We start from the raw sequence: 27862 nt of genomic DNA, 5'->3' as shown, positions 1-27862 counted from the left end.
AAAAAATAATTGTATTTTATTTGTAATACATGTAGTTTCTTTAGTGTGCATTTCAAAATCACTCAAATTACATCTCACTAAAAATAAAATACCAATTTTTAAGGACAGAAGGCAAAATTTATGTCTTGCTAAAATTTCTACTTTATATGCTGTATGTTAATGGAAAAATTTTCACTTCAATTCGATTATGCCACATGGCGTAAGCCTTTTCCAATCACTGTCCAGATACCGATAATCATGAAGATTGATCAACGACATCATGTAATTTTCCATTATAATGTTCATGCATATCTTCAAGAATGATGTCATTAAAATGTACTCTTTGTTTACATGCTATAGGTAGCCTTAAATTGGATGATTCTTACAGGAGGATACTTGTATTTCAACACATCATGTATAAATTGTCAAGGTACAAGTATTTAATATACCCCCACTCCCTACACACATATAGATACACATACACAAAGTTTAGGGAGATATTTTGTAATTGGCATGTCTTTGTGTCTGTCTGTCCATCTATAGATATTTGTAAAATTATTTTCTATGGGACAAAGGACCCGCAGATGAAGTGGCTACATGAGTCATTTCAGGGCAGCATAACCCCCCCCCCCCCCCCCCCAAAAAAAAAAACAAAACAAAACAAACATCAAATATATTGGAAAAATTAAACTTTTATTGTTAAACAATTATATAATAAGCAAGTAATATAAATATTTTTTAAAAGTTCATATAATTTTTCAGCCTGTCATAGATTAATAGATTTTACAATGTATTGGTTGGTGTCTTTTTAGGTGACTTTGGTTTCAATGGACAGAATTACCTGGCACTAGATGTCACTCTGGGAAAACAGGACCTTAACGCCTTTACTCTAGAAATGAGATTCAAGTCTTACAAAAAGGATGGCTTAATTCTGATTCAACGCTGTCAGAATTTAATGCAATTTTACTCTGTCTCCCTAGTCAACAAGCATGTCGTATTTTGGTAAGAACAGTTTTGTACTACTTATAATCCATACTTATACTATTCCATGGAAGTATCAATTTTCTCAAAAATTAAACAAAGGTTAATGACCTTTGGATGAAAAGTTTCAAAAACATTAATATGCAATGTTCCTAGAAGAACATTTATAATGTTTTAAATTAGTTTGGAATAGCATACAGTCATTATGTTTTCATTTTGTTGCATAATTAAAAAGGTAGGTAGTACTGTAGGGGTTAAATTGACTGTTTTTGTGATTAAAATATCAAAATAAAGGCAAAATTGAGTGTTAGCTGGTAAATAAGAATTTTAAAAAAACCCTGAAAGTTCAGTTGAGATTTTCTGGTCACCTTATGTCCAGAGTCTGAATAGCTGTCTCTCTAACTAAACTTTTCACATTTTGGACTTCATAAAAGCCACTCAGCCAATTTTAACTTTACAGGCACAGAACATTTTTTAGCTCATCTGAGCTAAAAAAGGCTTATTGATAAATATTTATACAAAATGTTGGCATTTTGTTGTAGCTCATGATAAGGGAATCGCTGTCTATTTTAGCTGTAGAACTATATCTCTTTGCTTGAGAAAATTTGGACTTAATTTTCCAGGTTGAATTCTAGTAAATTCTTCAAGATTGAGAGCATACATCCTGTACAATATGACAACTGGAATAACCTCACTTTAACAAAGACAAACCGTCGAATTAGACTTACTCTAAATGACCATCCTGTCGTTAAGGTAATTTACTTAAGTAATATTTGATGAAATGAAAGGAACATTTTCAAGTAACTTTGAATGAATGATTTGTTTTTGCTTTTTAGAGTGAGAAACTTGGATTTTGGCCACCAGATAATATTTGCTTGAGTGAGAAGTTATACTTGGGAGGCTACCACACCCCCTCAGTATTGACCTTGGAGAGTCCCACCATTCTGCCTTTCAGTGGTTGTGTCCGGGAACTGACGTTCAGGGGGAGAAGAGTATGGTACTCTCTTGTAAGTGGCTAATTATTATGGTACTCTCTTGTAAGTGGCTAATTATTATGGTACTCTCTTGTAAGTGGCTAATTATTATTGTACTCTCTTGTAAGTGACTACTTATTATGGTACTCTCTTGTAAGTGACTAATTATTATGGTACTCTATTGTAAATGACTTATTATAATGGTACTCTATAGAGGTAACTAATTATAACCCCCGCAAACGAAGTTTGGGGGGGTATATAGGAATCACCTTGTCCGTCTGTCTGTCCGTCTGTCGAGCTGTCCATCTGTCTGTGCAATCGTGTCCGGTCCATATCTTTCTTACGGAGGGACATTAGAATCTACTACTCCACACGAAGATTGCCCATGACCCAAGGTGTGTCATGACCTTGACCCAAGGTCATTTGGGGAACTTCAAGCTCACTGGAAGAAAAATTTCATAATTCGTGTCCGGTCCATATCTTTCTTATAGATAAACTTGGTAGGTTCTCATTTCACACAAAGATTGCCCATGACCCAAGGGTGTGTCATGACCTTGACCCAAGGTCATTTGGGGAACTTCAAGGTCACTGGGAAAAAAATTTCATAATTCATGTTTGATACATATCTTTCTTATGGAAAAACTTACTTCTGAAAAACCCAGCGGGGGGTATTTTGTCCCGTTTGGACAGTTCTAGTTAAAGACTGTCTAGTGTTTTTTTAGCTCTGCTGGTTAGAGACCACCAGAACAGCTTATTCAATAATTGGTTAGGTGTCTGTCTTTATTCCTCCTACATGGGAACATGTCATTGTGTATTGCTCATTCCCTATACTTAATTTATAGAATTCATAACAGATTTATAGAATTATGGATATAGCAAAGTAAATTCAAAAGTCCCCAGGATTTTGTTATAACAAGTTTTACAGTTTCTCTCTGCAAACCTAAAAAAGATTTTTTTTTTAATTAACTTGATAAAAAGTCAGTACATCTCATTCTAAAGGCTTCATACATTTCCCAATACAGTTATACAAAGAGTACAGATTGTCACTGGACACAGTGATGGTAGATAAACTGAGGGGAGGACTTCTAAGTAATTCTGCAGTCTTCTTAATGTTACTCTGGGTTTTTTTGTTACTGTTGTTTTTTGTTCATCTGTTAAAATAAATTTGGAAAGATCTATATTCGGTACATTGCATATCTTTGCCCCCACGAAAGTCATATTTTGAAAAATTCTTAAAATGTGTTGAATTGTATAAATTGTATGAAAAATATAAATTAACAGAACATAATTATCATTTCAAAGTAGATTATTCACAATTTTTGTTTTTATGACGTCACAAACTAGTCTGATTTTGCATTATTTTTTAGAAGAAGGACAAAATGGACCAAATTCCCATAATTTTAGCTATAGAATTGATAGAGCACAGGTCTGCTCAGGAACCATATTTGCATATTTAATTGATATTATCATTCTACACAATATTTGAAAATATTGAGCCTGCGCAGACCTGCGCTTGGTGATTTTTACTTAAAATATCAACGCAATATTTACATTTTTCTATAGAAATCATGGAATTTTTAAATTTACGTTGTTTTACTGACGTCATTTCAATCATATGACATCATTGCTAATGAAAATATTCAGTGCTTTGAAGTCAGCATGTATCCCCCTGTTTAAGAACATAATGAAATATTACTCCGTCAAAGTTTGATTTTGGGGGCAAATATTGGTTATTACCGAATAAAGTCCTTTCTTTTAGATTAAAAATTAATGAATTTTTTACAGTGTTCATCTTTCCTTCAGGTTGATTATACTAGAAGTCAGAATAAATGTATTTACAAAAAATAAAATGAAATAACCTCAGAAATGAGTCATTTTGAGGCTTTTTTACATTAGAATTAGAAATGTACCATATTAATGACATCATATTTCCAGAATGGGCATCAATCATGCCAAATTCTTTAATGTTTTATCATATTAATCTCTTTAAATCATGTTAAAGCCAATTTAATAACTTTTTAAGAACATAAAATTTTTAGGGCACAATACAGTCCAAACTGTACTTTCTTCTTTCAAGTTTCAACTTCACTTAAAATTAATATTTCAAAATTTGAACTATATAGAATTGAACAAAAGAAAATTGGAAGCAGTCAGAAAAATCCATGTATGGAAAATCAGTCACTCCTTCATATAAAGCACATTAACGTGCATATGCATAAATTAATATTAGACAATGTCATGCATAATTAATATTTGACAATGTGTTTTGAAGAAAGCTGTGATATGACAGAACTGTGTAATTTTACCCTAACTGCATGGAACCTGACAGACAACTTGAATCAGCTGTGTCACTGGACGGGGTCAGAGGTCACCATCACTGCTGAGCTCATACGCAACTGTTCCTCAGATCCTCAAATAGCTTATCAGTGGGTATGTTTATAAAGCTTATCAGTGGGTATGTTTATAAAGCTTATCAGTAGCTTAACAGTGGGTATGTTTATATAACTTATCAGTAGCTTAACAGTGGGTATGTTTATATAACTTATCAGTAGCTTATCAGTGGGAATGTTTATATAGCTTATCAGTGAGTATGTTTATATAACTTATCAGTAGCTTAACAGTGGGTATATTTATATAACTTATCAGTGGGTATGTTTATATAGCTTATCAGTGGGTATGTTTATATAGCTTGTCAGTCGCATATCAGTGAGTATGTTTATATAGCTAATGATGGGTATTGTTTATATAGCTTGTGATTGGGTATGTTAATATAGATTGTCAGTAGCCTGTCATTGGGTATGTTTATATAGCTTGTCAGTAGCTTATCAGTGGGTATGTTTATATAGCTTGTCAATTGCTTATTAGTGGGTATGTTTAAATAGCTTATCAGTGGGTATGTTTGATTTATAAGAAAATCAATAGCTTTTCATTACTTATTTGTAAATAGCTTGTCAATGGGTATGTTTAGATCATTTTTGGCCTGTTTTCTTTATCTTAATGTGGCCAAAAACACACAAGATATCTGAAGGTTCTAAAAATGGAGGTTTAAAGTTCATTCATAAAATAATGTTTGCTTGCCTTCTCCTTAACTCTGTGGAAATTTGCTGAGACAGTTAGGTTGGAAAATCTTTTTTCCAGTAAATTTCAAGATATTTGTTGACTGGATAAGCAGAATAAAAAGAAAAAAAGATTGGATCATGGAATTAAAAAAAATATATCTAGTTGGGCATATTTAGTCAGTTCGTCGTGAGAGGGCAAACAAATAATTTTTTTTTTTTAGATTGTCTAAATTACTTTAAGAAATGATTGGGACTTTGGAATGTCCATGGTGTTGAGTTAGATGTGTTTTCGATAACAGAATTCAACTTTACACATAATTAAAGTATACTAATTACATTGTACCATTTTTCTTTTGGAGCTACATTCTATATTATGTATTGATACACATGTATTTGATTACATGTCTATGAAAAACTAGATTATAATGCCCCTAATTTTGTTTTTGTCTCCAGACTGTTCATTACCTCTATGGATTATTTACAACAATATCAGAATTCTCCAAGTCTCTGGTCTTACCCACAACACCCCTGAACAGGTCCTCCCTGACTCTAACAGTGGGGTCTCAGCAGGCAGATCTTACCCTAGGGGTGTACGGAGTCAACCTTACTGTAGTCCTCAATTCAGCAATCAATGCTACAGTGGTCACAGTACTGGTTTGTTTTTATCTTATGTTTTATACAACAGTCATATCACTTGAATTGAACAGTATTAATAATGAAGTTGTGTATTTTTTTTAAGTCCATTTATTCTTTGATATCCTGCATGAACTATAAACCAACTTTTACTTATGATGACTTTATTTTGCGATTTACCAGGGATAAAATAGCTTGAGACGATAATTTTTTGCGATCAAGCCTTTTTTGGATCTTTTGTTGATGGACACATAAAGTTTAAGGACCCGGCAGTTCACGGCAAAGAAAATTTGTGATGACGAGGTTATCGCGAACCTCGCAAAAATTTCTCCCACGCGAATAAAAGTTGGTTTACAGTATTTTATCCTATCTTACAGTTTTTCTCGTCAAGAAAACATTGCTGACATGTATGTGTTGTGTGTAAAGAGAGAGATTTATACATTGTGCCTGGTGATTGCCTACTTTTTTTTTACAGGGGTACTTTGTGGTAGGATGTAGTGACGTAACAAACGTCCGGGATCAGGACTGTTCATATATTCAGGATATTATAACACATGACATTATGATTTCAACAAAACTGTCAAATACAAGGTAAACACATTCAGGTCCCGTGGGTTGCTATTACAATCATGCTTTTCATTTTTAGCTCTTCTGGTCCGAGACCAGAAATATATACGCAAGAGTAAGGGGTTACCGGGTTGTTGTCTCTTATTCTGTTTGTAAAACTTTTTTCGAAATGCTACTCCTGCAGTTTTAATTCGTCTGATTTCTATATAACTTGGCACTCAAGAAGGCTACACTAATATGCATGATTCTATAAAAGGCTTTATGATTTCAATGAACAATATGCTGCCATGGTTACTTTGAAATAAATTTCTGTAAAAAAAAACTTTCATAATGATGCTCCTTCTACAATTTTGGTCTGAATTAAATATTACTAGGCACATTAATAGACTATACTAAAAGTACATAATTCTGTTTAAAAATTTCTGCAAAATTCTTTCAAAGGCTATATTCCTCTTTCAGTTTAGTTTGATATCAAAGACTTTGCTACAAAAGAGATCAAACCAAGCATCATTATTCTATTTTATTGCTGTTGCAAATTAAGTTTTAAGACCAAGTGCTTTTGCATTTTTCCTTTGTTATAAGTACAAACTTGTAGGCCTGCATGGCACAGTGTTAGGAGGAAGGTGTCATTGAAATTGCTAGTTCTCTCCGTTTCTATGGCTATTCTGCTTTTTTCTCCAATGCATGTTTAATAACAGCACAGTAAAAGAGACTTAAGACTGAGTTTATTTTACTTTATTTCAGTCACTGTAAAGGCCAGTCAGTTGTTACCAGAGGGAATTATAGCCATCCAACAGAATTCTGGGAACTGGAGCAAGAAGCCACAAATATTTTGTTAAATTCCTCTACAAACACAACAAATGAGCAAACAAATATTTCGTTAAATTCCGCAACAAACATAACAAATGAGCAAGCACTATTCCAGCTAAAGTAAGTTCGGAAAATTGATAAAAAATTTTGGTCTAGAAAAATTAATTTTATTCTTTTTTTTATTTTTGGTTGACATACTCATACTCATACCCTGCCCCCAATTTCACATGAATTATCTAATACTTTTGTTAGCCCTATCAGAATTCTGTTTTAGGTGCCTGTCTAACTGTAAAGTTAAGGCTGTACCTTGTCTAAATGTCTTTATTAGCCCTATCAGAATTCTGTTTTAGGTGCCTGTCTAACTGTGACGTTAAGGCTGTACCTGGTCAGACCCTGGTACTACAGAGTCTGTGTGTTCCGTGTACTTCTCATGCCTGGACTGTGTATGGGTGTGGCACTCAGTGTGACGTGCTGATTGGTGCAGACCCTCCACAGAATGGTTCTAAGTTTAGTATCTCTGTTAATGAGAGCTATGAATATCAAGAAATATTCTATACAGGTACTTATAATTATGCAATTTATAGACTTCAGTTTGTAATAGATCCTACAAACATTTCTTTTTTTTAATATCAGTCAGATGTTATAAGTTTGATCCAGGTGAAGATTAAAATTAATCATTCTTAAATGTTAAAAAAGGAATTGAAATGTTGTAAAAAGAAAAGTTATCACTTTCTAAAGGGTATTTTTTTTTTTTTTTACAATCAAACTCTTCTCAATCGGACAACATCTGTTTAAATAGGTAAATGATTTATGATATTTTGTATTTATTAGGAATCTTTCCCAGTGGCAGGAATGAGTCAGTACAGTATAATCTGACTGTGAACCTACCCCCTACCCCGGGGAATTGCACCATTACCCCCCAGTCTGGTTACTCCCTGGTGACAGCATTTAATGTGTCCTGTCAGGGGTTCACAGACCCAGATCTCCCCTTGACTTATGTTGTTTATCAGAGACAGCCTTCAGGTAAATAGACCATGTAAGAGTTACAGTAAAGGAAATCTTATACTTAAAGAGAACTTTTAATGATTTCCATAGAATACTTTTCCCTATGTTCTATGATACGGGTTTCAAGAATTCCATTCTTAAAATAGCAGTATTTAAGGTCCCACTGACTTCTATATAACTGAGTTTTACTGTACTTCTTTTGTCTAGAATCTCCTTTAAAAGGAGAAGAGTGGACATTGATCTAGAGAACTTTTTTTCTGCAATTACCTCCTGGATCTACAATCTTTTGAGAATATTTTAATTGCATTTGTTCATGAAAAGTTAATACTTAGCTCAGTAAGCACAAATTTTTGCCCATTTTTAATGTTGTGTTGTTTGACGTCCACCTATTCAGCAATTTACATCAGAGAATTTGGCCAGATCTCTAAAAATGCAGGAGGCAGATTCTTTGGATTTGGATTTCACAATTGTATTTCAGTCAGATTCAATAGTGCCATAACACAATGCATCACTATTTTGGTTGTAGTGTATACTTTCAAGCAATATTTGCAATAATAGCATTTTTACTTTAAAAACAGGCCAGTTCAAATCAAGTCTTTCCAAAGCTTACCTCAATAAAGGCAAAGTCTCACAACAAAAGCGTTGTCTGATTAAGTGTCAATCCCTTGATGCAACATTCATGCAAGTTGGGACTTAGTGCTACGGACAATTTTAAATTACTTGGGATTGGAGTTGGCTCTGTTTAAAAACCTTAATAAGCTCCCCTTGCCTTTATAGTGGTGAGCTTTGTAAAGACTGTGCTGTATTTAAAAAAAAACTGACTGTACTTACAATATAGGTAAGGAGACAGAGCTAATGAAGTCTGATGAGGCTGTGATTTCTCCCTTGTATCTGAGTGAAGGCCCAGGGGAGGATAACTACACACAGCGACTGAGTGTGAGATGTATAGACAGTGAAGGCCTAATGTCAGCCACACCCATTACTGTACAGGTAACAGACTGAGTGTGTGATGTATAGACAGTGAAGGTCTAATGTCAGCCACACCCATTAGACTGAGTGTGAGATGTATAGACAATGAAGGTCTAATGTCAGCCACGGCCATTACTATACAGGTAACAGACTGAGTGTGAGATGTATAGACAGTGAAGGTCTAATGTCAGCCACACCCATTACTGTACAGGTAACAGACTGAGTGTCAGATGTATAGACAGTGAAGGTCTAATGTCAGCCACACCCATAACTGTACAGTTAACAGACTGAGTGTGAGATGTATAGACAGTGAAGGTCTAATGTCAGCCACACCCATTACTGTACAGGTAACAGACTGAGTGTGAGATGTATAGACAGTGAAGGTCTAATGTCAGCCACACCCATTACTGTACAGGTAACAGACTGAGTGTGAGATGTATAGACAGTGAAGGTCTAATGTCAGCCACACCCATAACTGTACAGGTAACAGACTGAGTGTGAGATGTATAGACAGTGAAGGTGTAATGTCAGCCACACCCATTACTGTACAGGTAACAGACTGAGTGTGTGATGTATAGACAGTGAAGGTCTAATGTCAGCCACACCCATTACTGTACAGGTAACAGACTGAGTGTGAGATGTATAGACAGTGAAGGTCTAATGTCAGCCACACCCATTACTGTACAGGTAACAGACTGAGTGTGAGATGTATAGACAGTGAAGGTGTAATGTCAGCCACACCCATTACTGTACAGGTAACAGACTGAGTGTGAGATGTATAGACAGTGAAGGTCTAATGTCAGCCACACCCATTACTGTACAGGTAACAACTAAAGGATGTAGTCAGCATATGTTTTTAACCAAATATTTAAACTTTATTCAAATATGTATTTTCTATTGTACTGCAAAAAGCAACAGTGCCGCACACAATTTAGAATATCAGAAAAAATCATAGAAAGTCTTAATTTGTCCTAAGAACTACAAAGCCATATTTAGTCATTTTGATAATGAAAGTAGTGTAAATTCAAGTTTCTTCAAATCATGACCCATTTGGGGTTGGTTGTGGTCACAATGAGGGAACAACTTTTAACAATTATAAAGGGAAAAGTCATTAAATTTCTTCTCAAGAAAAAGAAAGTGATATGTTAGGTCATACTGTAAACCAACTTTTATTCACAATCACTTTATTTCGCGATTTACCAGGGGAAAACTACTTCGCAACGATTAATTTTCGCAATTAGGTCTTTTTTGATCTGTTGTTAATAGACACAGAGGATTTAAGGACCGGTTCGTAGTGAGAAATATTCGTGATGACAAGGCTCTCGCAAACTTCGCGAATATTTCTCGCACGCGAATAAAAGTTGGTTTACAGTATTTATATTGAAGCATCTTTAGGTAATGTTGAAAAATATTGACTCAAATGAGCATTGTAGCCCATAAGACTTGTTTCAGTATCAGTTTATGAGGTCAAGTTCATTAGCATATGCATATATAAAATCAAAAGCATGAGAAAAAAATCTGAAATAAATCATATATATATTTATCTGGAATCAGAATGAGGTTTCCACTGAATTGATTACTTGGAATAGAAAAGATAATTGTGATTTTTTGTCTTCTTGACAAATACAAATTCCTACTGTGTATAAATTGTTATATAATTATCAAATTTAGGTACAGCCATTGGAGGCCAATCCTGGACAGAGTTTGGATGTTATAGATGTGATATCTGAGAGTGTGCTGGGAAATTCCAGTTCTGCCGGCATCCTTAATGATCTTCTGGCTGCAGGGAAACAGTCAGGTAATGTGGCAGTCAGAAAAATAACAAAGTTACTATATCTGAAAAAAAAATATCAAGTTGACTTTTGAAATTTTTGCTTTATTAGCACTACTTTATCTATACTTTCAATAATGTAATGATATATCAATTAAAAAAAGTAAAAGTTGACTACTTGTTTTGAAGGCAGACTTAAGTTTACAATTCCTATTGCATCTTCACTGAGTAAACATTTTTTGTTTCCTATTAGATTAAGTAAATCTTTTTATTTAAGCAATCTATGCAAAATATAAGTTAGTGTAGACCTCAGTAGCCAAAGCCATCTCTATTTAGCACAGCTGTAACACAAGTCCTAAGGTCTATGGTAGTGACTTTGATGATGTTTTTACTGTATCATCTGAATTAAAACAGAACTATTGAACTTTTGAACAGCTGTAACACAAGTCCTAAGGTCCTCGGTAGTGACTTTAAACAAAGATGTAGAGTCAAGTCCAGGAGATCAACACAGACAAGAGCAACGTACACAGGTATAAACACTGATATAATTATAATGTAAACTTGACTGACTGGCCATGTGGATGAAATTTATTCACTCCCCCATTTCAGTGTTTCAAATTATTAAATATTTTAAAATCTAAAAAAAGGTATTTGGACATACCTGGTATATTATCTTTTTTATTAAAATTTTCTAGTACTTCACAACTAGGTTTTGAGTACTTGAAATGTTACTCTTTACATTTAAATGCATCCTTTAACTATTTGTTTAAAGGTGGAAAAAGGTAAAGTAATGTGTAATGGATCTTTGCCTTATTTAAACTGATGAGAGAGGCATTAAACATTTGACCTTGGACAAATTAAAGGTAAAGTGATTAATGCTTCTCAGGTAAAAAGCAATCTATCTTTTTATAACCCCCGCAAACGAAGTTTGGGGGGGTATATAGGAATCACCTTGTCCGTATGTCTAGCTGTCCGTCCGTCTGTCTGTGCAAACCTGTCCGGTCCATATCTTTCTTACGGAGGAACATTAGAATCTACTACTCCACACAAAGATTGCCCATGACCTAAGGGTGTGTCATGACCTTGACCCAAGGTCATTTGAGGAAGTTCAAGGTCACTGGAAGAAAAAATTCATAATTTGTGTCCGTTCCATACCTTTCTTATGGATAAACCTGGTAGGTTCTCATTTCACACAAAGATTGCCCATGACCTAAGGGTGTGTCATGACCTTGACCCAAGGTCATTTGGGGAAGTTCAAGGTCACTGTAAGAAAAAATTTCATAATTCATGTCCGGTCCAAATCTTTCTTATGGATAAACTTGGTACGTTCTACTTTCACACAAAGATTGCTCATAACCTAAGGGTGTGTGATGACCTTGACCCAAGGTCATTTTGGAAAGTTCAAGGTCACTGGAAGAAAAATTTCATAATTCGTGTCCGGTCCATATCTTTCTTATGGATAAACTTGGTAGGTTCTCATTTCACACAAAGATTGCTCATGACCTAAGGGTGTGTCATGACCTTGACCCAAGGTCATTTGGGGAAGTTCAAGGTCACTTGAAGAAAAATTTCATAATTTTTGTCCAGTCAATATCTTTCTTTATTATGGAAAAACTTGAATCTACTACTTCACGCAAACATTGCTTATGACCTGAGGTTGTGTCATGACTTTGAACCAAGGTCATTTATGCAAGTTCAAGGCCACTGACGGAAAAAGTTCATGATTCGTGTCTGGTCTGTATATTTAGTCTATTTTTTTTTTTTTATTAGGCTGCGCCTTCGTTTCATTTAAAAAAAAATATAATGAGCAATTACATTTGCACTAAAAATGTTTTAGCATTTCTCTCTTCTCTTAGATCCATAAAATATTCATGATTTAGCACTTCTGAAAAACCCAGCAGGGGGGTATTTTGTCCCGTTTGGACAGTTCTAATTAAGAAGTTGAATGGATGAAAATGTACTGCTTTCATTCAGAAAACGATTTCATTATAACCCCGCAAATAAAGTTTTGGGGGGTATTTAGGAATCACCTTTTCCATCTGTCTGTCTGTCTAGCTGTCCGTCTGTCTGTGCAAACATGTCCGGTCCATATCTTTCTTACGGAGGAACATTAGAATCTACTACTCCACACAAAGATTGCCTATGTCCCAAGGGTGTGTCATGACCTTGACCCAAGGTCATTTGGGGAAGTTCAAGGTCACTGGAAGAAAAATTTCATAATTTGTGTCCGGTCCATATCTTTCTTATGGATAAACTTGGTAGGTTCTCATTTCATACAGTGATTGCCCATGACCTAAGGATGTGTTATGTCCTTGACCCAAGGTCATTAGGGGAAGTTCAAGGTCACTGGAAGAAAAATTTCATAATTCGTGTCTGGTCCATATCTTTCTTATGGATAAACTTGGTAGGTTCTCATTTCACACAAAGATTGCCCATGACCTAAGGTCACTGGAAAAAAAATTTCATAATTTGTGTCTGGTCCATATCTTTCTTATGGATAAACTTGGTAGGTTCTCATTTCACACAAAGATTGCCCATGACCTTGACCCAAGGTTAATTTGGGAAGTTCAAGGTCACTGGAAGAAAAATTTCATAATTCGTGTCCGGTCCATATCTTTCTTATGAATAAACTTGGTAGGTTCTCATTTCACACAAAGATTGCCCATGACCTAAGGGTGTGTCATGACCTTGACCCAAGGTCATCTGTGCAAGTTCAAGGTCACTGAAAGAAAAATTGTTTGATTCATGTTTGATGCATATCTTTATTATGGAAAAACTCACCTCTGAAAAAACCCAGTGGGTGGTATTTTGTCCCGTTTGGACAGTTTTAGATAAAAATGTGTTGTGATGGTGCTAGTAATTGTTTTTTCTTTCAGATCCGTGGTGCCCTTGTGGCGGTGCTTGTCAACTCCTCCTCGGGACCCCCAGAAAGTATCGACATTAACGCTATCACCAGTGTCCTCAACACAGCCACTGAGGTTCAGGAGGAACTGTCAGAGGAAACTCAGGTCTGGGATACAGAAATGAAATATTTGTTTTGGACCAAAAGTGAGGAAAAATCAGAGACTCAATAAAAAAAGTTAAGACTCAGGGAAAATGTATAACTTCTTTGTTGAAATTATCAGTAACCAGAATCTAAGCATTAGCAAACAGTAAGATTCCAGTTTCTGAAAATGTTCACAGATTTATGTTAAGAATATAACAGTACACAAATATCTGTATGATTTTAGGACAAAGCAGTAGAATTATATGATGGAATGACCACAGCTTTTTCTACACAATCCGTCAACGTCACACAGAGTGCTGCTGAAACCACTGCAGGGTAGCACTGACAAGCTTAAAACTCAAAAAAAAATTTAATTTTTTTCTTTAACTGTGTTTATTTGTTTTCCATTTATCATAATACACACATTAAGTTATAAACTTCATTATTAAATAAAATCCATTTATTATGCCTTGAAATGGCAGCTTTGTATATGGTTGGGGATATAGTGTTTGACATATCTGTCTTAAATTCCATCCTTTTTAGCTCACTTGAGCCAAAGGCTCAAGTGAGCTTTTCTGATCAAAATTTGTCCGTTGTCTGTTGTCGTCGTTATCGTTGTAAACTTTTCACATTTTCATCTTCTTCTCAAGAACCACTGGGCCAATTCTAACCAAACTTGCCACAAAGTATCCTTAGTTGAAGGGGATTCAAGTTTCTTCAAATGAAGAGCCACACCCTCTTCCAAGGGGAGATAATTATGAATTAGTTAGAAATTAATGGCATTTTTAAAAAATCTTCTTCTCAAGAACCACTGGGCCAAAAAAGATGAAACTGATGTGGAAGCATCCTCAGGTAATGTAGATTCAAGTTTATTCAAATCATGACCCCCGGGGGTAGGGTGGGGCAGAACCACTGGGCCAGGAAATATGAAACTCATGTTTAAGCATCCTCAGGTAATGCAGATTCAAATTTGTTCAAATCATGACCCCTGGGGGTAGGGTGGGGCTACAATGGCCGATCAAAGTTTTACATAGGAGTGTATAGGGAAAATCTTTAAAAATCTTTTTCTCAGGAACCACTGGGCCAGGAAAGATGAAAGTCATGTGGAATCATCCTCAGGTAGTGTAATTCAAATTTGTTTAAATCATGACCCCCCGGGGTGGGGTTGGGCCACAATGGCCGATCAAAGTTTTACATAGGAAAAAATTGGAAAAATCTTCTCAAGAACCACTGGGTTAGGAAAGATGAAACTCATGTGGAATCATCCTCAGGTAGTGTAGATTCAAATTTGTTCAGATCATGACCCCCGGGTGTAGGGTGGGGCCAAAATGGCTGATCAAAGTTTTACATAGGACTAGATAGGGAAATCTTTTAAAATCATCTCCTCAAGTACTTCAAAGCCATGATTAGTGATATTTATATGGAATCATCCAGAGGTAGTGTAGATTCTAGTTTGTTCAAATCATGACCCCCAGGGATTGGGTGTAGCCACAATTGGGGATCCAAGTTTTACATTAAAATATATTTTTAAAAATCTCCTCAAGAATATCAAAGCCATGATTAGTGATACTAGTATTTATATGGAAGCATTTTCGGGTAGTGTAGAAAAATAAAGCCAATTAAAGGGAAAAATCCCAAGAACAGAAAAGCTTTGTTTAGTCATATTGACATGTAAGCATCCTCATGTATTGAAGATTTAAATTATTCAAATCATGGCCCTTTGGGGTAGGGACGGAAACAATGGGGAATCAAATTCAAATTATTATGAAGTTATATATAGGAAGAAAATGTTTTTAAAAAATCTTTTTATCAAGAAAAGCAAAGCCATATGCTATATTATTATGAAGGCATTCTCAAGTAGTATTAAAATTCAAGCCGCCCCCCCCCCCCCCCCTTCAGTAAACTTTTCAGTTAAGGTAAGGTCTCAGGTGAGCGATGTTGCCCCTGGGCCTCTTGTTATTCTGTCTATCACATATAGTGATAAGCTCAGTTTCAAAGACACTATTGAATATTTAAATCAAAATTCAGACTGATATATATTGGATTTTGACATAATAATCCAGGTTACTGTTGGAAGGAATTACCATGTTACTGGACACCAAGACTAAGTCAGGGTACAAGGCATTACACTCAGGACCAGCAAATGACACACTAGAAAGACAGGTGAGTTGAGTATGAACATATTAGTCTATACAATCAAATATTACACTAGAAAGGTGAGTTGAGGTTGATTGATGAAGGTTATTAAATTATTTTTATGGCCTTTAATCTGACCTTGACCTTTCCTAAGACCTTGAAACCTCTTTTGTTTTATATTTACTTGGCTTTCAATGAAACTGGTCAAGAATTGAATCTGGTCATGGAATTTTTATCAATCTTCATGAAAGAAAAAAATACAAATTGATCAGAGCTATTCATCTTTGTCAAAACTTTCAAACCTTTATCCTCGAAATAACCTTTACCTCACTTGTTTTGTGTTCAGGATAGTTGAAAAACATTCATAATATTCTTCTCAATATAAATATTAAATAATTGCTTTGATCTTATAGGTAAAGAGTTCAGCAGAGAAGCTACTTGGGACTGTAAATACAATCACTGACGTAATGATGGAGTTTATCAAGCCTGATGCTAATCCCTCGGTGTTTACCACCAGTAAAATGAACCTAGCTCTATCCAAGGCTTCACCCTCACAGTTAGCAATGAAGGAATTAAACCTAAGTAGGGGGAATAACTATGGTGATTTCACAATTCCAGCAGATAGCAAGTTGTCTGTCTTGTTGAGCAATACATCGTATGCAAGCATTCAGGTAATCAACTAACCATGAACTTGACATGGTTTTAAAACATTATGGATGGTTCTTTTTTTGATTGTAATTTCTCACATGATCAATCTTGTACTTCTCTTAAGTGTTATTACATAAAAATAATTCACCTCTCTTAGCACAAAAATTGTGAAACATGTACTGAAATCACTTTTTATTCGCGAGAACTTTATTTTCGAGTAATTACACGAGACAATGCGTTAGCGAAAATTTAATTCTCGCGTATAAAAGTATTCCTTACAATTATATAGAGGAATAACAACTATTTGTGAAAATTATGTCTCGCTTACAAAGAGTCAATTACAATCTCACGAAAAATAAGTTGTCGCGAAAATTTAGTGATCTACAGTATATGGTTTACATATTTTTAGTCATATTTGTGTGTTTGGTAGGTAATGCTAACTGAGAAAAATCCTTTCATCTGGGACCTTTCCTCTGATAATCTGACCACACCAATGGTTTCCATGACTCTGAGAAATGACCAACAACAAATTGTAAATGTTACAGATCTAACGGATCCAGTACAAATATTCATCTCCAACACCAGTGAGTACCATAGAATTCTTTATAGGGCTTTATTGATATTGCATATTATGCAGTAAGCTTTAAGACAAAATGTGCAAAACTAAGCTCAATTTCAAGCATTTATGAAATACTTATAGATAGTATACCATGTGTTATTTGTGAGAACTAGAAACTTTTCATAAAATGGGTTGGAAATGGATGTTAATAAATGGTTTAAAAGGGAATGAATTCATTTGGTTTAGATTCATACTTTGGAATCTTTTGAACAAGAAAACTATTCTGTGAAAAAGTCATACTCTTCATTTTATTCAGAACTGTTTTAAGCAAACATTTCTATCACACAGATCCAACGGCAGAGAAATCTGAAGAGAATTTTACCATCAATGCCGCAAGTTTTGATAGTTTTAACAGCACACCTGATGATCTTTGCCGGGTTTTGAATTTAAATGTCACTAAAAAAAGATCCAACATTTTGACCATACAACCTTTGACATTTAACCTTTCAATCAGTGCAATGGAAATACAAAATGGTACTAATGTGAGTCATTATGACATCACATCAGCGGGGATTTCCCTCAATAAAGCTAACAACTTTACTCACATCTTTACTTCCTTACCATCTGGAGTCATAGCAATAGGTTTCTGTGTTGATCAAACAATGGATAACTATAGGGAATTAAACAAAGGATGTTTGTCCTTGACATCATGTGTATTGACCTTGACGTTGGAGATCCAGGGTTACTCTGCTGTGTGTATGTACTGGAATGTGTCCGGGGATGCCTGGTCTTCAGGTGGATGTCAGGTAAAAAGATACTTAACAGGATTTATTGATCATCAAACAGTTTCATAAAAAATATGATCTGACAGGTCTTAGCTAGATTTTGTCCAGTGTTACATCTACTCTCTTAACTTATACATTCTCAAAAGTCTCTTTATGGAAAATGGAACAAATTAGTGCAAGTTTCATGCAAATATTTGGTTTTTAATTGAAATACATTTTAAACTGGTTTAGTTGTTTTAAGGGACTCCGACCCTCAGCCAGGAAGGACAACTCTTTAATTTATAATTTAATTCAAAAAGTCTTTAAATGAAGCTTGAAAATTAAATCTTTTCATGAAACAATTTTCATTATATGCCTCTCAATGTGCTTCAAGGTTCTTTGAACTTCTCAGAAAGGTCTAATTAAAAGTAGAAATTTTTATCCTGAAAAAGTATTTTTAGATACCAATGTTTATTAACATGATATGAAATTAGAAGTGATTTATGGAGCTTTGCAAAGAACCTTCAAGCACATTGAGAGGCATGTAATGAAAATTGTTGCATGAAAATATTTAATTTTCAAGCTTCATTTAAAGGCTTTTTGAATTAAATTATAAATTAAAGAGTTGTCCTTCCTGGCTGAGGGTCGGAGTCCCTTAAACCAAAGTTTTAAAATGAACTCATCATAGAGACATGCTATTGTATTTACAGGTAGGAAGACAGACAACTCCTGAGACTATACATTGTGAGTGTAATCACCTCACAGCTTTCTCCGGTAGTTTTTTGGTGGCGCCTAACTTTGTGGACCCTTTCGGAGATGCGTCCCTATTTCTGACGTTTTTCTCTAACCCAGTGGTGGTGTCCACAGTCCTCATTATCTGGTTGATTTACTTCACACTTCTGACCTGGGCCACAAAACAGGATAGAAGGGACATGTACAGGGTAAGGGGTAGAGATATGTACGGGGATTTTTTTTTTTTGCTGCTGAAATTTTTCAAGTTCATCTTTAGAAGCAGAGGTATTTTACGTCAAGAATTTTGGTGATTTCTTAATAATAAGAAAAATATCTCTTATTAAAAAGATATAGATGTACTGTTATTTGGAGGGGGATGATTTTCATTTGTAAGCTTTCAACTCAAATTTCTAAAATTTTCTAAATTAAACCAATTAATATTTACCCTTTTTAAGGGTGATCAAAGTGTGTCTGGGGCAAAGTATGTTTAAATTAACATTTTGCAGGGAGGAGTAATTGTTGCCCATGAGAATGACCCAAACAACAGATATGCCTACCTGGTGTGTGTAATCACTGGCTGGTGGAAGGACGCTGGGACCTCGGCTAACGTCAGTCTATCGTTCTCTGGGACGCGGGGTCACAGCGCCAGGCACTGCCTGAGTGAGTCGGTACCCGGGAGACAGTGCTTCATGTCGGGGTCTGAGGACTGGTTTCTGATTACCACTAGTCACAGCTTAGGGGACATCAAGAGTCTGTCTGTCTGGCATGACAACTCAGGAAAATCTCCGGCATGGTAAGTTATAGTAAAACCAATCAAAGTTTTCAATATTAAAAAAAATTTAACAGTTAGTGGATAAGACAATTCACAAAGCTTTACTTCAATACTTGGGGTTTTTTAACATTAGGTAAACATTTCTGTTATTTATTATCCACATCATATCATTAAATTTTGTTGAATATGCACTTAAACCAGCATCAACAGGAAATCACAAAATGTAAATCCATCTAAAATGGATTTTTTTTAAGAAATTGGCTAAGAAAATTATAACATGGTACATAAACAGAACCTTGTTTACAGAATTTTCCTGAAAAGTGGGAATTCAAAAATTGTCTTTATAAAGATTATTCACTTTCTCAACATGCTCAAGGAAAATAATAAAGAAAATACAAATTATTATTTTTTTTAAATCTTCTTGTAAACAACTAAGCTAGAAAAGATCAAACTTAAGTTTCCCTACTTATATAATTTCAAAGTTGTTCAAATTATGACCCTGGGGATGGAGGACCCCCAAGGCCATGCCAAGTCAAGTAAGAATCCTCAGGTAGGTTAAATTCAGATTTTGTCATCAAATCATTGCCCCTTTAAAGGGAACAGGCTAGGGCATATTAGAATATTGAACAAAATAAAGCAATATCAATTATAGTTCAAAGAATCAGCAGCAAATTTTTGTGCATCAGGTACTTATCAAGAATACTCATTGAGGACCTACAGAGCCAGAAGACATGGACGTTCCTTTACAGTGATTGGATTTCTGTGGACAGGGGGTCTGTCTCCCTCAAAATCACGCTGCAGTCCTGCTCTGATGAGGAGCTGATGTCCCACAAGAACCAGCAGTTCTTCTTCAAGTCCAGTCGAGACCTCCGGGACTCCCACCTCTGGCTGAGTATTGCGTCCAAGCCCTCCTACAGCACGTTCACCCGTGTCCAGCGACTGTCCTGTGCCCTCTGTCTACTTCTGATGACCATGCTGACCAGTCTCATGTTTCACGGAATTCCGACCGATGACCCTGCGGACCAGGCCAAGGTGGGATACCTAACCGTATCTCTATCTGACCTTGTTATAGGGGTCCAGAGTGGGCTGATCATGTTTCCTGTAAATATCCTCATCATTCAGCTGTTTCTGAAATCTAAGAGGAAACCGAGGGGAGGGGCTCAAGTCAAGAAGAAAGCAAGGAGAGAGAAGTACTCGGTAGTCAGTGTCGGGACTAGTGAGGGAGATCAGACTTCAGAGAAAGAGATGGAGCCCGCAAAGGAGAATGGAATGTAAGACATTACACTGTTACACAGAAACAAAGCATTCAGAAATGTTAGGTATTTGAGAAGAAAAATAAATTTTACTTTATAATCACTTTGACTATGCAAAAAAACTATTATTTTCATATTGATACAAAAAGTGTTACTTTTTTAGCTCACCTGAGCCGAAGGCTCAAGTGAGCTTTTCTGATCACATTTTGTCCGTCGTCCGTCCGTCCGGCCGTCCGTCTGTAAACTTTTCACATTTTCGACTTCTTCTCAAGAACCACTGGGCCAATTTTAACCAAACTTGGTACAAAGCATCCTTGGGTAAAGGGGAATTTAAATTGTTAAAATGAAGGGATATCCCCTCGCAAGGGGAGATAATCAAGAAAAGACAAAAATAGGGTGGGTCATTAAAAATTCTTCTTCTCAAGAACCACTGGGCCAGTAAAGCTGAAACTTATGTGGAAGCATCCTGGGGTAGTGTAGATTCTAAATTGTTCAAATCATGACCCCCGGGGGAAGGGCGGGGCCACAATGGGGAATCAAAGTTTTATATAGAAATATATAGGAAAAATCTTTGAAAATCTTCTTCTCAAGAACCACTGGGCCAGAAAAGCTGAAACTTATGTGGAAGCAACCTGGTATAGTGTAGATTCTAAATTGTTCAAATCATGACCCCCGGGGGAAGGGCGGGGCCACAATGGGGAATCAAAGTTTTATATAGAAATATATAGGAAAAATCTTTGAAAATCTTCTTCTCAAGAACCACTGGGCCAGAAAAGCTGAAACTTATGTGGAAGCATCCTGGTATAATGTAGATTCTAAATTGTTCAAATAATGACACCCGGGGGAAGGACGGGGCCACAATGGGGAATCAAAGTTTTATATAGAAATATATAGGAAAAATCTTTGAAAATTTTCTTCTCAAGAACCACTGGGCCAGAAAAAGTGAAGCTTATGTGGAAGCATTCTGGGGTAGTGTAAATTCTAAATTGTAGGAATCATGACCCCCGGGGGAAGGGCGGGGCCATTATAGGGAATCAAAGTTTACATAGAAATATATAGGAAAAATCTTTGAAAATCTTCTTCTCAGGAACCACTGGGCCAAAAAAGCTGAAACATATGTGCCCATGGAAGGATCATGGGGTAGTGTAGATTTCAAAATGTCTAAATTATGATCAGTGGGATAGGGTGGGGATGCATTATGTATAACAAGGGTGAAATCTGGTAAAGAACAGAATGGTCAAAGCTTCTCAGGTGAGCGATGTGGCCCATGGGCCTCTTGTTTTAAAATTTTGATATGAAAGTAACTGTTTTTCAGTTTGCCATGGTGGACAGTGTACATTGCCTGGACCCTGGTCATCACTCTGTCAGTTGTCTCCTCTTACTTTGTAATGCTGTACGGCCTTAAGTTTGGCTATCAGAAGAGTGTGGAGTGGCTTGTGTCATTCTTCACTGCTTTCTTCCAAAGTGCCTTTGTCACCCAGCCCCTGAAAGTTATAGCCATATCCCTTATATTCACAATGATTCTGAAGAAACCTGTTGAGATCCAAGGAGGAAAGACCAGTTCAGGTAATACAGAGTTCAATACAGGTAAAGGTCATTATTGGTTGAGGCCAAACAGGAAAAGTGTGATACAGGTCAAGGCCTGTACAGGTAAATACAATACATAGTTCAATACAGGTAAAGGTCAGTATTGGTTGGGGCCAAACAGGAAAAGTGTGATACAGGTCAAACCCAGTACAAGTGAATAGAAAAAAGAGATTAATGTAGGAAATGCAAAAAATTACATTTATTATACCCCCCGCAAACAAAGTTTTGGGGAGTATATAGGAATCACCTTGTCCGTCCGTCTGTCTGTGCAAACGTGTCCGGTCCATATCTTTCTTACGGAGGAACATTAGAATCTACTACTCCACACAAAGATTGCCCATGACCCAAGGGTGTGTCATGACCTTGACCCAAGGTCATTTGGGGAACTTCAAGGTCACTGGAAGAAAAATTTCATAATTCGTGTCCGGTCCATATCTTTCTTATGGATAAACTTGGTAGGTTCTCATTTCACACAAAGATTGCCCATGACCCAAGGGTGTGTCGTGACCTTGATCCAAGGTCATTTGGGGAAGTTCAAAGTCACTGGAAGAAAAATTTCATTATTCGTGTCCGGTCCATATCTTTCTTATGGATAAACTTGGTAGCACAGGCACCTGACATTACTTATTTTTCTTTTAATAAAAAAAATATACACATACCGAATAATAAACAAGGTACCCATCTAAACCCGCCATCTTGGATTTTCGAAGTAGGTCATCACTTGTATTTTCGTCTGAAACTCCGTCAAATAAATTCCCTGCAACCATATTCTTTCTGTAGCCAGTCTTTCGAGGTCTAAACTTACGGACACTGCAGCCAGAAAGGCGCATTACACTTGCAAATATTGAAAATCCCTCGTCAAACTCAACCTACTGCTTCAACATTCCGAGAAATCGCCAAAAGGGGGCCGGAAGTTTACATACTACTTGAAATTCTTAGGGAAAGCCCTTTTTTGATTGGTCAATATATTTGTGCGATTTATTTTTAAAAATAACCGGCGAAAGTTAGTACTTATTCCAAAAACAATATTTCAGACAATAATACAATGTAATATACATGTAAGAACATTCTTTTTATTTCTCTCAAAATAATTTCGATATATCTTGATTAATAAAGCGATTATATTTTGTAAATGTCGAAGATCGGCCTGATCATGCTAGCTGATCAATGAACATTTTCGAGACAAATTGAGTTGGTTGTAAGGCCCTACTTACATGCACTAAATATAATTAATAACACTGTCATTATTGATGCCCTGATTGAGCGCTATCCGTGCAGAAGATTGACTTTATAAGTATGTACGCACGTGTGTGAGAGCTGTACACTAAAATTATCCCAGGGAATGTTGAGATCAATTTTATGTATTGCAATAAAGTAGTGACATGGCGACATTTTTATTTTTTTCTTGGTGACAGATTATACATAAACATGTCGCATAGGCTTATATTTGATTTCATTACATATCCTTTTTTCAGTGTGATCCTTCTCCTTTTTCAATTAAGCATATGCCATGTATATATGTATACATATATATAACTAGATGGTTTGCAGTCTATTGTTTTTTGAAAACGATTCAATTAACTCTAGATGATTTGTTATTGATTTTTTTTTAAGCACCCCTCCTCTCTTTTATTCAAAATTGTTTCGAACGCAACGACCTGTATAGATTGATATAGTATATTTTACAGGTATATTTATAAGAAGTGTTTTATTTTTCCCATTTTGCATTTTTTCCATTTCTATAATCGAAATATTCATTAAAATTTCAAAGTAATTATGACACCCCGCTTTAGATCCACCACAAAACTGACAAATACGGAATTCCCATTAGCATATTGATGTAAACTTCTTGCCCCCTTTTGGCGATTTCTCGGAATGTTGAAGCAGTAGGTCGAGTTTGACGAGGGATTTTCAATATTTGCAAGTGTAATGCGCCTTTCTGGCTGCAGTGTCCGTAAGTTTAGACCTCGAAAGACTGGCTACAGAAAGAATATGGTTGCAGGGAATTTATTTGATGGAGTTTCAGACGAAAATACAAGTGATGACCTACTTCAAAAATCCAAGATGGCGGGTTTAGATGGGTACCTTGTTTATTATTCGGTATGTGTATATTTTTTTTATTAACAGAAAAATAAGTAACGTCAGGTGCCTGTGCTTGGTAGGTAGGTTCTCATTTCACACAAAGATTGCCCATGACCCAAGGGTGTGTCATGACCTTGACCCAAGGTCATCTGGGGAAGTTCAAGGTCACTGGAAGAAAAATTTCATAATTCGTGTCCGGTCCTTATCTTTCTTATGGATAAACTTGGTAGGTTCTCATTTCACACAAAGATTGCCCATGACCCAAGGGTGTGTCGTGACCTTGACCCAAGGTCATCTGGGGAAGTTCAAGGTCACTGGAAGAAAAATTTCATAATTTGTGTCGGGTCCGTATCTTCTTATGGATAAACTTGGTAGGTTCTCATTTCACACAAAGATTGTCCATGACCCAAGAGTGTGTCATGACCTTGACCCAAGGTCAACTGGGGAATTTCAAGGTCACTGGAAGAAAAATTTTATAATTTGTGTCCGGTCCATATCTTTCTTATGGATAAACTTATCTCTGAAAAACCCAGAGGGGGTTATTTTGTCCCGTTTGGACAGTTCTAGTATTTCAATAAGCCTCCTTTACATTTTTTCCCAAACCAATGTGAAGTTATACAATATTAGTTTATCTAGTACCTGTGGTATGTGAAATCACTTATGACTGACCTAAATATTCCAGAAGAAAAGAAGGAGCAGTACAGGGACATAGACAGGAGGCAGGGGTACTACGTCCCTGACCCGCTGTCCCAGCGGCTGATGAACCGAATCCGCAGACAGCTGAAGCTAGAGGAGGCCACTCAGGCCACACTCAGGGACATCATGCTGTACTTAACCTTTATAATATGTATCATCTTTATGGCTCATGGACATCGATCTGTCCGCGATTCATACAGGGTGCATAAATTTCTAGAGAATACATTTGTACAACCCAGACATCCTCCTATCTACATCGATGGCTCAGGATATTCCACAGACATCTTGGAACTTGACAACGTAAGTCTGGGATAATTTCATGGGTTTTAGGAAAAATGGTAACCTGAACTGTGTTAAAACATGAATTTCAAATTTAAGGATTCTGTTGCATTTGATATTTGTGCACCTTATATATATAAAAATTGAAGTAATTTCTTTTCTTTATTGACAAGTATTGTGAATGAGAGAACCCCCCAAAAATTAAATTGATTTTAAGTTCTCCTCTATTTTGATTACAGGTGGCTAATGTAGAATTATTTTGGTCCTACATTGAAGAGCGTATAGTGCCAGTCCTTGGTGAGATGTCCCTGGGGAATTCTGCAGTAGCCACGTCCATCAGTGAATACTACCTGTTGGGATCGTATAGACTGAGACAAGTCCGGATAAAACAAGGTAAGAACTATTCCTAATTAAAGGTGTCAAATCTCATTAGGGAATATTGTGTATTAAATCAATTATTACAAATATTACAGCAAAACTCGTTCAGTATGAACACGGATATTGCGAATTCACAGATAAAGCGAAGTTATCTTGGATCCCCAGCTATATAAATTTAACAAATTCCTTTTATGGATATAACAGATTACGGATATAGCAAAGTAATTTTATAGGTGCCAGTGACTTGGTTACAACCGAGTTTTACTGTAAATGAATTTATTGAGGGAGATTTCTAGTTTGAAGAGAATAAATTTATTGAGGGAGATTTTGTTTGTGTGGAAATCATTTAGAATTTTTAATCTTGATATTTGCAGACACGTGTGATTTCCCAGATGTTCTGAGGAAGAGTTTCTCTATTTCGTTGGACTGTACAGGGGAGTACTGGGTGGGGGATGAAGACACAGGGGACTATAACCTGACCTGGAGGAAACCCCTCCCCAACAAAGTCAAGTCCATCCCTGACACCTGGAGCCACCAGTCCTCCTGGAAACTGAAGACTATACCGTACGAGGGGAGGTTAGCGACTTACAGTGGTGGGGGGTATACTGTGGTCTTAGCTGGGAACGTAACCCAATCTCTGTCTGTGATACACAACCTACAAAACTCAGACTGGATAGATCTTAGAACCAGAGCTGTCTTCATCGAGTTCACAACCTACAATGCTAATGTCAACTTATTCAGTGTTATCATGATTCTCTTTGAATTCTCCAATATTGGAGCCATATTTCCAAGCTACCAGATCTTTACTACAAAACTTTACGGTTATGATAATGGTCTGGAAATATTTACTGCGGTCTGTGAGGTATTTTTTGTCATTTTTACTCTGACGTTTTCATATATAGAAATCAGGAAGCTGTACTATGGAGGTAGGACACAGTACTTCAGTGATCCGTGGAGCTTTGTGGAAATCATTCAGATTATTTTGTCCTTCAGTGTGATTGGCCTGTTTTTCCAGCGATTCGTCTCGGTATCTAGTACACTGTCAGACTACCTCACCAGTACTGAGTTTGTCAGCTTCTACACCGCCATTTCTTGGGACATGATACTAAACTATGTCATGGCTTTCCTTGTGGCGCTGGTGATTCTGAAATTTTTCAAATTTTTGAAATTTAATGCAAGAATGTATTTACTTTCACAGACCCTTTCTATAGCCAGAGCAAACTTGATTGGCTTTAGCGTGATAATCTTCCTAGTGGTAGTAGGATTTGGACACTTTGCGGTGTTGGCATTTGGACCTTCTATTGAGGGATTTATGGACATGGGAAAGACCCTCATCACCCTGTTTAGACTAGCCCTGGGAGAATCAGATTTTCCTTCACTTCAGCAAGCCAACAGATACCTGGGCCCCGTCTTTTTCTTCCTGTACATATTTCTGGTACAGTGGACAGTTTTAGTGGTGTTCATAGCTATTCTGAACTTTGCCATTGAGGAGGCAAAGAGAAATATTGCTGAAATGAGGAACAAGTTAGAAGTTGTGGACTACATTTATAACAAGATTTATCAGTTATTGCCAAGATGTTCTTGAAAGAGTTATTTGTTTTCATCTTGTTTTCTGTTCTGGAATTTGTTAAAACAACAGAGCTAGGTGCTAAAATGTTTCTCTTTGTTGAATTAAAGCTTTGAAGAAAAAAATTGTAGTTTGAATTGTCATTTGGTAGGAAAAATAATTTTTTTGTCCCCAGCTTTCACTGAAAATGAGGATTAATAATTTAGGTGTCTGTCTGTCCATTCATCCCTTTCTGTCAGTATGTAACAGTTTTGTTACCAGATGATATCTCAAGGAACTTTTAACCTTTTGGAATGAAATTTTATATCCCAACTTATGGCCAATGAAAGATTCCTAGTTATTTTGAGGTCATAAAGGTCAAAATGCTTGTGTATGAGATGTTTTCCAAGTGATGTCTTTAAAGGCTGTAGAGCTTTTGCTGTGAATTTTTTTTCACAACTCCTTATGGCCAAAAATAGACCCATATTGATTTTGAGGTCAAAGTTAAAAATTCATACAATCTATCTTAAAAAAAAACAAACAATTTTCATTACCCAGACAGTGTAACATGCTTATAGAGAACATGCTTAAAATGAATTGACATGTACAGCAAAGTTTTGTCTTTTTATGGCTTTCAAAAAGAAAAAAAGATTTTAAAAAAATTTTCCAATATTATTCCTGTGTTATATTTGGCTT

At 36.1% G+C, this 27862-nt stretch overlaps 1 protein-coding gene across 1 annotated transcript; it reads left to right on the top strand.

Annotated features, from left to right (window-relative positions):
- The first annotated feature begins 343 nt into the window (after positions 1–343).
- On the top strand, positions 344–27235 carry LOC134249819 (polycystin family receptor for egg jelly-like). The gene is made up of 27 exons (XM_062732190.1): positions 344–409; positions 792–981; positions 1584–1713; positions 1797–1967; positions 2957–3023; positions 4207–4364; positions 5447–5647; positions 6102–6217; positions 6938–7123; positions 7354–7562; positions 7835–8026; positions 8847–8998; positions 10649–10775; positions 11184–11278; positions 13625–13756; positions 13979–14070; positions 15798–15897; positions 16284–16541; positions 16949–17102; positions 17426–17883; positions 18552–18782; positions 19080–19366; positions 20032–20616; positions 21914–22164; positions 24950–25263; positions 25482–25635; positions 25995–27235. Exons 1-27 carry the CDS (start codon positions 355–357, stop codon positions 27203–27205), a joined length of 6276 nt encoding a protein of 2091 aa, XP_062588174.1. The 5' UTR covers positions 344–354; the 3' UTR covers positions 27206–27235.
- Positions 27236–27862: the final 627 nt, after the last annotated feature.

Source organism: Saccostrea cucullata, unplaced genomic scaffold, assembly GCF_032062105.1.
Source record: "Saccostrea cucullata isolate Sc308-1 unplaced genomic scaffold, CSIRO_AGI_Scuc_v1 ctg160, whole genome shotgun sequence".
NCBI lineage: Eukaryota > Metazoa > Mollusca > Bivalvia > Ostreida > Ostreidae > Saccostrea > Saccostrea cuccullata.
Note: the sequence above shows the minus strand (reverse complement) of the source record. Positions and strands in the feature narration are given on the sequence as shown.

Bases quoted from the DNA above. Each gene is read 5' to 3' on its own strand.
- LOC134249819 (XM_062732190.1), top strand. From the start codon at position 355: ATGATTCTTACAGGAGGATACTTGTATTTCAACACATCATGTATAAAT. The intron at 7,563-7,834 runs GTACTTATAATT...TGTATTTATTAG, and splicing joins TCAAGAAATATTCTATACAG to GAATCTTTCCCAGTGGCAGG. The intron at 8,027-8,846 runs GTAAATAGACCA...CTTACAATATAG, and splicing joins TTATCAGAGACAGCCTTCAG to GTAAGGAGACAGAGCTAATG.